This window comes from Callorhinus ursinus, unplaced genomic scaffold (genome assembly GCF_003265705.2).
Source record: "Callorhinus ursinus isolate GAN/ISIS: 27379988/994484 unplaced genomic scaffold, GSC_fseal_2.0 scaffold13, whole genome shotgun sequence".
Lineage (NCBI taxonomy): Eukaryota > Metazoa > Chordata > Mammalia > Carnivora > Otariidae > Callorhinus > Callorhinus ursinus.
In genome coordinates this window covers 19,488,598-19,498,422 of record NW_027397075.1, presented here as the reverse complement: position 1 = coordinate 19,498,422, position 9,825 = coordinate 19,488,598, and the positions used below count along the sequence as shown (strand labels likewise).

The window sequence follows — 9,825 nt, the reverse complement described above, 5'->3', positions numbered from 1 at the left end:
CTTCACCCTGTGTTCCCCTCGCTAGAGTCGTTGGTCTGAATACTGCTAAGTGCTTTGAATGCTGTGAGTCCCTATTCAGTCTCTTATCTCTGACATTATTGTCCTTCTTGAAATACTCGCTCCCTTGGCTTCTGACACCATCACTCTTCCGAGTGTCCACTCTCTTCCTCTCTTCCTCTGCCGTCCCTGCGCTTGTGAGGGTCCACTTCCCTCCCGCTGTCCCCAGGCGATCTCGGCAGTGTTCTCAGCAGACCCGCTTAGATCTGCCGATTACCTGTCCTGTTTTCCTGGACATCTTGACCTGGATGTCCCTCGGTTACTTGAAATTGCACACGTCATGATCTGAACTTCTTTCCCCCAAACACTCCTCTTCCTTTGTTTTCCATCTCTGTTGGTGGCACTGTCATCTGCCCAGTCATGAACGTAGGCATCATTCTAGATTTTTCTCCAAACCCATCATACCCACCTTAGCCGAGGCTCTTGCCCCGCTCCTCCTTTTCTTTTCCCTCTCTTCCCGAAATTGTGGTAAAATGCACATAACATAAAATGTACCATCTTAACCATTTTTAAGTGTTTGGTGGTATCAATACCATATTGTTATTCAAAACATTCGTTTTATACGAATTCACATTGGTCTGCAGCACATTTGTGCATCCATCCCCACCACCCACCTCCAGGTCTTTTTCCTTTCACAAAACTGAACCTCTGTCCCCATTAAACAATAACTCGGCTTTCCCCTCTTCCCCCTGCCCCTGGTCACCATCGTTCTCTCTGTCTCTGTGAATGTGTCCACTCTGGGTGCCTCGTACAAGTGGTCAGGCAGTATTTGTCCTTCTGTGACTGGCTTATGTCACTGAGCACGATGTCTTCAAGGTTCCTCCGTGTTGTAGCAGGTGTCAGATTTCATGCCTTTTTAAGGCTGAATAGTAGTTCCTTTTCACACACTTATATACACACACACCACACACGCACAGACACCCCCTCACACACACACCCCATTCATACATCCCCCATCTCCATCCATCCATCCATCCTTGGGTTACTTCTACCTTTCGGCTATTTTGAATAGTGCTGCTGTGAACATGGGTGCAAATACATCTTCAGGATCCTCCTTTGAATTCTTTGGGATAAATATCCTGAAGTGCAATTGCTGGATCCTGTGGGAACTCTATTTGTAATTTTTTGAGGAGCCACCAGACTCTTCCACGGCTCCCCGCCATGTTATTTTCCCACCAGCAGTGCACGAGTGTGCTCATTGCTCCATATCCTTGCCAATACTTGTTTCCCAGGACTTTTTTAAGGTTTATTTTTTAGTAATCTCTATACCCAGGGTGGGGCTCAAATCCATGACCCCGAGATCAAGAGTCGCATGCTCCACCAATGGAGCCAGCCAGCTGCACCCTGTTATTTTTTTATAGTAGTTCTTCTCACAGGTGTGAAGTGATATCTCCTTGTGGTTTTGATCTGCACTTCTCAGCGATTCGTGGTGTGGAGCATCTTTTCCTGTGCTTATTGGCCATTTGTAGGTCTTCTTTGGAGAATGTCTATTCAAGTCCTTTGCCCATTTTTGAATCAGTTGTTTGTGTTTTTCTTGTTGAGTTTTAGGGGTTGTCTGTATATGGATATTAATCCTTTATCAGGTATGTGATTTGCAAATATTTCTTCCCACTGCTGTCCAAGATGGAAGACAGATCTGACCTGGTCGTCATCTTCATAACCTGGTTCTCTGACATACTGCATGGGCAGTGATTCTTTTTTTTTTTTTTTAAAGATTTTATTTATTTATTTGAGAGAGAGAGAGAGAATGAGAGATAGAAAGCACGAGAGGGAAGAAGGAAGAGTGTCAGAGGGAGAAGCAGACTCCCCGCTGAGCAGGGAGCCCGATGCGGGACTCCATCCCGGGACTCCAGGATCATGACCTGAGCCGAAGGCAGTCGCTTAACCAACTGAGCCACCCAGGCGCCCTGCATGGGCAGTGATTCTTACCTGGGAGATTATGTACCAGAATGCCCCAGGAAGCTTTTCCACATACACGTCCCGACCTTGAGTCTGGACATTCTGATGCAGTAGGTGTGGAGTAGGGCCTGGAAGTACAGAGCCGTGGTTCTCAACTTTGACAAAGAGCCTAAAACTGATGACCAGGGATTTGAGTGTGGATTGGTCTGGAATGTGGCTTGAATATTGGGCTTTCTTTAAAAACCGGTCATGTTAATATGCTGCCAATGCTGTGATCCCTAGTGTGGAGGTGGGCAGGCTCCAAGTCCGGTTTGGGTGATTTTGATTCACACCCCGAGAGTCCCACTGGCTGGAAGTCTATCTCCAGAGGAGCGAAGTCCTTCATGATCTAGTCCTGGGTGGCAGATAGGTTTCAGTTTTCATGCCAACTCTGATTAGTTGGTAGTAGCAGCGTAGAGACCGTGTTGAAAATTGTTCTAGGGACACCTGCGTGGCTCAGTCAGTTAAGTGTCTGCCTTTGGCTCAGGTCATGATTCCAGGATCCTGGGATTGAGTCCTACATCGGGCTCCCTACTCAGTGGGATACCTGCTTCTCTCCCTCTCCCTCTGCCACAGTTTGTGCACGCTCGCTCTCTTTCTCTCTCTTTCACTCAAATAAATAAAATCTTAGAAAAAAAAAGACATTTGTTCTAAAGCTGAATATGTGCCCAGCCTGAGAGGGTTGTGCTCAGCTAGCCCATGTGCCTCAGGGAGGCGGGGTGGGGACAAGTGCGTCTGACCCTGTTTTGCACCTTTTATACGCAAGTGCCACCCTGTTCCCTGGTCCACCGTGATACTGCATCCCTTCTTGCCTTTCCACAATGGTTTGTCCTTTCTGGTGCCTACCCCACTTTTCTGTGTAGTACACTTCCATTAGAGTGTGTGTGTGTACACATTTTAAAACCCTGCCCCGTCCTACAGAACAGATTTAATAATGCCCTCCTTTGAACTAGTCTGGCATCTTTTAATTCATGTCTCACATTGTTATTAGATCTACGTGTGTATATTTACACACATACATATATTTGTATCCCCCACTAAGCTGTCAGCTCCAGAAAAGACAGGAACCGTATTTTAGTGTTATCTCATTAATAACATTTTTTTTTTTTTACCACAACTGAATTCTTCATTATCTTATTTCTGAATTTAGTGATTGTGAAAGATGCTCGGATAAGTCTTCTAGAATTGAATGTTTTGAATCAGGTTTTTATATCTCCAAGTGGAGCAATTCTGTCTGGCCTGTGTTTCCATTACTTGTTGGCTAGTTTGGTCTTGTCTCCTCAAACAGGTACCTGAAACCAGATTACCACATTCTGCCGCCACCACCATCCTAGCTTTTCCTCTGAAACTGCTGTTTTCAAGGTGCTGTCTGTGTGGAATCCCGAGGTTAAGGACCGTCTGTCCCGCACCACCTCCCTCCCCCAGCACCAACCAGGCGTCAAAACTTGCATCTTCCAAGAATTGATTTTTGCCCCATGCTTAAAGGATGATAGGGTGTTCTGGCAGAATAATGGTGTTTTCATCTACTGAAAATGTCTCATATTAAGTAGAGTAGTAGGTTTTACCATGTTCAGGGAGGAAATGACATATTTATTAAATAAGGCCTTTGCTTGCTTGCTTCTCAGATTGATGCCTCATCGTTTACATTGACGTTCTTTGGTCAAGGATACAGCCAAGGCTTTAGTCCTGAGAAGAACAAACCAAACATGAGAATTTGTACTCAGGTGAAAGGACCAGGTATTTCACATATGACTTAAGATTGCTGGGGAATTTTTCATTGTCTTAAGGTATAAAGCAGTATTGCGAGGTTTTTTTCCTAAAGCTTCATTGTTTTAGAAATAAACTTGCACAAATTATTTAATAATATATTCTGTTGAAGGATTGAAATTGTTATAATCTAATTTTATTATTATATCCATCCCCCTGGTTTTGTTTTTTAGTATAATTTAGTAATTCTGAGTAGCATATTTTAATATTAATAAGAAAAGGGGCTGGTTGACATTTATTTTATTCCCATACTCAAGGGTCACTTTAAAGCAGTGAAGTTATAACAAAGCTGTGGGCCAAGTGAACACGCTGACATTGTTTGTAAAATGTGTGTGCCTGTGTGTATTTTTTGGAGAGGGTAAAGGCTTTTGATAGGTGGTTGAAAGGATCTGTCACCCAAAAAAGTTCAAGAACTTTTGGTATGAATTTTACAGAACTCTATAGAGTCCTACTTGTGAATCTAGTATAATTACCAATTTAATTACCAACACCTCTGATAGATCAGGGGGGTATGTTTTGCAGTTTCAGTCAAGCCAGATGGCAAAGATATCTTTGTATCTTGCCTTCTTTTCAGATTCCCACCAGGCTTTTTAAGATAAATTCACCATATTTTTATTATTTGGCAGACTTGTAAACACTAAAGTTCCACTTGCTTATAGACTTCTTTTAAAGCTACTTCTTAAAGTTAGATTTCTTTTAAAGTTACTCAGTTGTTTTTCTTAAAGAAATTGAATCTTTTTTTTTAAGTGGAGCCTGGTGTGTGAATAGAGAAACAAGGAGCGAGGGTCATTGGCTTCAGTTGCTGGCCAGAGGCAGTGCAGAGGGCACACAGTTGTTGGCCAGAGGCAGTGCAGAGGGCACAAGCCACGGGCCCGCGGCAGCTCCCTGTGCTCCCAGCCCAGCCGCTGCCTGGCTTCGAGTCTGTGCCTCAGTGTCCTCCGCTGTGAAAGGGGGAGTAAAAAATAGGACTAACTTGATGTCATTGCTGGGAGAATTAAATGAGGTTAATAAAATTAAAGCACTTACTAACAGATCCTAACTTAGTACTATATGAATATTGATTATTAGTTTTAAGTGAACAGAATATTTATTGAGCAAATTCTGTAGACCTGGAGTTAGATATCAAATCAACCCTTTGGTTTTTGGGTGTTGTCGAATGCATACTTCATTAATAGTTTTCTTTGATCACCTGTCTTCTACAGAGGCTGGCTATGTGGCCACCTCCATAGCCATGGTCCAGGCAGCCATGACTCTTCTAAATGACATCTCTGATCTTCCGAAGACGTGAGTCTGGTTTTCTTCTAATTCGAAGATGTCGTTTTCATCTATATTTTAGCTTATTTTGATTCAGTTTTCAGACATTGGGTCTGCACATAAGCAATTACAGTACCTCTGATCCAAAGATAAAGGTAAATTAAAATTGTGAGGAGGGCAGTTTCTTACTGGCCTCTGAGAACAATGCACAGATAAATGAGAGGAGACAGAGGAGTTTGAGAGTTATGTAGGCTGACTTTCATTCCTTGTAAAAATAGCACAGGGCCGGAATCAGCCACTCAGAAAAGGCCCTGTTGTTAAATAGTATTATCAGGAGCCTCTAGTCAGTAATGATGACACCCAGCCAGCAGTGGGAAGCTGTGATACCAAGTGTGAACTGATGCATGGCATCTCGGCTAGAGGATTATCCAGTGGCCTGAGTTATTGGAGCATTTAGCTGTTACTGTAAAAGTAGGCCAACTTTACAGATGAGTCCTAGGCCTGCAGGCTTAGAAACCAATAAATGTAGACATGACCTGAAACAATATTAAGTAACAAATATAAAAATGGTATAAAGTGAAGCCTAATTAAAGTTTTCCAAATAATTCTACAGTTGACCCCCTGCATAGTTGAAAACCCATGTGTAACGTTTAACTCCCCCCACATTTAAATAATAGCTTACTGTTGACATATATATTATATATTATATTGTTATAATAAAGTAAGCTAGAGAAAAAAATGTTAAATCATAAGAGAAAATACATTTATAGTACTGTAAAAAAATCACATAAGTGGACCCATGCAGTTCAAACCCATGTTGTTTGAGTCAACTGTATACCCTTTGAAAGTATTTAACAAATGTTAGTCATTAGATTTAAAGTTTTTTCATCCACTTTGTCTTATTTATGCTTTCATATAATTTATTGCCTAAATTTATTTCACTCAGGTTTTGTCCTCCTGAGTCTGAGGACTGCCTCTACCGACAGCAGCAGTTCCTTAGTTTGATGACCCTTAGTTGAACACTCAGCAGTCCACGGAGACAGTCTCACTGGGAGCTGAGCCCTTCTAGATGGGTTTACTGGGTGGTAGTTTCTTCCTGGCTTATAGCTCCTTTGCTCATTTGGCTTATTTTAAGAAAGGAACCCAAAGTAGTCCGTGATGGAATGATGGTTTTCATGAGTTCTCTGCATGGCTTGATGACTAGTCCTCCAGCGAATCACACTCCCAGAGGAGAGGGCTGGAGCTTGCTTTGTGCAGGGTTTGACCTTGTTCTCGTCTTACAGGGGCGGGGTCTTCACCCCTGGAGCAGCCTTCTCCAGAACAAAGTTGATTGACAGACTCAACCAACGCGGCATTGAATTTAGTGTGATTAGCAGCTCTGAAGTCTAAACAGTTGAAGAATTACCTGAAGGCATAAAATGCATGAATTAATGGCTTTTTTTAATTTGAAATTTGAAATTCTATATCCTGTCTGACTATATCTAAAATATGTACACATTAAAAGCAGGAAATTGTACTAGCTTATCCTAAATTTCAAATCTTAGCTGATTTTGTGATTTTATTGCTTGTGAGAGAGAACTGATCTTTGACTCTTTCATTGAAGAATTCATGGTCAATTTTTAAACATGAGCTGGCAGATCAGAGGCTGGGGTGGGGGTCTCCCTCTGTGCTGCTGACAGGCCTCAGATGAGGTGCTCAGGCTGGTGGTCACGGGAGGCGGTAACTGCTACTCTCCTTTTGCCATGGTGTTGAACGGGACCTCACCCTTCTAAGTTTCTCTATATACTCTTCGGGCCTTTGCCAAATGAAACTGCATTTTTTGCTATTTTAGCCTAGTTTTTCACCCACAGACACTGATTTTTTGACTATTACCTAAGTTGAATAATAAAGGGTTGTCACTTGGAACAGTGGTTTTGTGTTTGGGCCTGCATAGGTATTTGAGTTGGGGTCTGGCCCGGGTATTGCTAGAATTGGGCCTATCATTTCTTTTCTCCGGTTCTGTACCTGCGATTGGTTTTAAAGAGCTAGCTGGCCAGTTTCTATTGATTTTCACTGCCTGACCAGAATTTTTCTCTATTTTTTTGTATTTTAACTAGGTTTTCCACTGAAGCCCTAAAATAAGGCAAAGGACTTTTCCTTTTGTAATAAGCATATAATAAACACATACATAGTCTTCTGTGCCATTCATTACATAAAGAGGACGGCCACTGCCTTTATGAAATTTCTACTCTTCACTGAGAAGCGTGACGTAGATAGAAACCTTATTCATGTGGAGGGACCCTTCTGTGCTGCCTGTACTGAGGGGGGATCTAACTTGAAGAGGGAGGTTCGTGGTGGTGGTGGTGTTGGGGTCTCGTCCATCCTCTGCCCGGCCAGGTTGGGAACTAGGCTCAGCTGTGCCCTCATTGGTGGGCCCTTAGAAAAGTTCTTATCCTCTTTAAAATCAGGAAGGTGTATGGGAGCAGCAGATCTCACGACTAGCCACATGGCAGAATCCTAATGCAACAGTGGGCTCCCCGGTGGGCCCTCGCAGCCTGCAAGAATCAGTGGATTAGATGTGCATTTGGGAGCCACTGGGTGAAGCTGCATGCTGTCAGTGTTCTTTGCAGCTTGGCAATGTGTGCCGTGTCCGGCTCTAAAGTGGACACTGATGTGTATACAACCTGTGTACAAGTGTGTCTCATCCAGATTTTCGTTGTAACCCCCAAGGCTCCTCTAGTTGGAAGTACATTCCTTCTGCAGTTATTTCTGCAAATTGTTAGAGAACTTTGAGGCTCAGTCCAAGGGGTAGAAGCCTTTCCTGCTTCCTGGGGCCTCACTGCTAGTCTGCCTCATTGACAGGCTCTCAGGGACTCCATGTGGCTTTGCAGACCCCGGGCCCCCGCCGTCCCCATGTGAAGCTCCACACTCGGGCTGCAAGCTTTCAGGTTATTTTTTAGTTGATGTGTGTCCTAGTCCCAAACCTGAGCTGCAGGGAAAACCCAAGCCTCCCTGATAAGCCCTTGGGACCTGTTATTAAGCAGAAATCACCAGATTCCCCGGCTTCCTAGGGAGACTCCTTTTGGAAGCCCTCGCTAGCCTGTCCTGCCAGTGGAGTTTCTTTTGGAAGCCCTCGCTAGCCTGTCCTGCCAGTGGAGTTTCAGTGTCCTGTTTGATCTCCCTAACTTTACTCTTTAGGGAGCAAGGACTGGGCTTGTTGCCTCTGTTTCCTCCTTCCTGGTTTCTTATGCAAATCAGCCCAGCGGCGCCCCCCCCACCTCCCCGGGGGGCAGTTCTGCCACAGGAACACCACCTCCTGAGTCAGCCCACCGCTCACTCACAGAGACCTGGACAGGCCTTGTTCATTTATCCTTTCAAGCCTCAACATGGAGGTAACTGTGCCAAACTCATGGGACTGTAACAAAGGACCCATGAGCTGCCATGTTGTGCTCACGGAGCCTAGGTAGTAGTACTCCTGCCGTCTCTATCAGGGGCTCCCTGCAGCCTTTCCCAGAGCGCCCTGTGCTCGGTGCTCGTCGGCCTTTGGCGGAGCCCGGGCAAGCAGCTCTGTGTGGAACCAAGATCACCTGGGCCTGACTGACCCCCGCAGACCAGCAGACCGTACTCTGTGCTGTGCGCGGGACAGTTTGCAGATAAACTTGCGGAGACAGAATATCAACTCTGTCCCCGAGCAAGGATACAAAATGAGGGGCTTGAAATAACCATTTGTCTCCAAGTCTGACCCCGAGAAATGTATCAAAACAGCTTTATTTGAACTTTCAAACTGTTTACTGTAAAGATACCGATGCTTCTCAATTGCCTCAGTGTGCCAGGCACTGTTCTAAGTGCTTTATATTCCTTTATATACTTTTAAAAGATTTTATTTATTTGAGAGAGAGCGAGCAAGTCAGAGAGAGTGAGAGAGCATGAGCAGGGGAAGGGCAGAGGGAGAGGGAGAAGCAGGCCTTACCCCGAGCAGGGAGCCCGATGTGGGGCTCGATCCCAGGACCCTGAGATCATGACCTGAGCCGAAGGCAGACGCTTAACCAACTGAGCCACCCAGGCGCCCTTGTATTTCTTTATGTTCGTTAACCATCTGCAATTAGTACTGTTGTCATTCCCCTATAAGGAACCAGAGGCTTAAGTTGGCGAGGGGAAGGCACTTGCCTCAAACTGCAGTTGGGAAGTGACCGATTAAACAGGATTTAGCCCGAGACAGTCCAGTCCCAGCTCACCTTCACCCTGGATGTGGATTCATTTTTACATGATTTGAAATCAAACTGAAGGACAGAAACAGTATGAGAAATGGGTTGGGTACATTGAGTGCACAGCTCAGCTGAGAGCCAAGTTCATCAAGCTCGGGGGCTGCACAAGCCAGCTTCTCCCACAGCTCAGGTGTTTTCGGTCGGTGAGCCCACACTATCCAGGATGCAGTGAACACGCTCTCTTCTCTTTCACTATACGAGCAACATCACTTTTCAGTCTCCACAAGCTGGATTCGAGCAGCTCCCCAAAGTCTTTTAACCTCTGTGACTGTTGGTGTACAAATGGTCGAAGCAATCCATCGTCTTCCTGAAAATAAAGGGGAAAAAGGACAGTTGCCTCATGTGATTAGAGTGAAAACGTGTGCGGGTGTGAGTGGGGTGCCCAGGAAGTTCTCCCGGCACTGCGGCTGAGAGCTGCTGGTGGAGGTGGTGAGTCACCCGGGGGCGCACTCAGCCTCTGGAAGGTGCTGCTAATAGGAAGACATGTGGAACTGATGCAAGTTTCTCAGGTTGGAATGATCTACATTCCTCCAATACTGGAGAAGTTGAGGTCTGCCAAGGGCCC

At 44.9% G+C, this 9,825-nt stretch overlaps 2 protein-coding genes across 2 annotated transcripts in view; one reads left to right on the top strand and one right to left on the bottom strand.

The window, feature by feature from the left end:
• SCCPDH (saccharopine dehydrogenase (putative)) overlaps window positions 1-7,189 on the top strand; it is a 38,364-nt gene extending 31,175 nt beyond the window's left edge. The window contains exons 10-12 of the mRNA XM_025877967.2: window positions 3,621-3,732; window positions 4,965-5,046; window positions 6,300-7,189. Of these exons, the coding sequence (XP_025733752.1) occupies window positions 3,621-3,732; window positions 4,965-5,046; window positions 6,300-6,405 (300 nt within the window). The 3' untranslated portion in view covers window positions 6,406-7,189. The remainder of the gene's footprint in view (window positions 1-3,620; window positions 3,733-4,964; window positions 5,047-6,299) is intronic.
• A 1,730-nt stretch (window positions 7,190-8,919) lies between these two features.
• LOC112828810 (kinesin-like protein KIF28P) overlaps window positions 8,920-9,825 on the bottom strand; it is a 64,169-nt gene continuing 63,263 nt past the window's right edge. Inside the window, exon 23 of the mRNA XM_073899887.1 lies at window positions 8,920-9,567. Within this exon, the coding sequence (XP_073755988.1) occupies window positions 9,415-9,567 (153 nt within the window). The 3' untranslated portion in view covers window positions 8,920-9,414. The remainder of the gene's footprint in view (window positions 9,568-9,825) is intronic.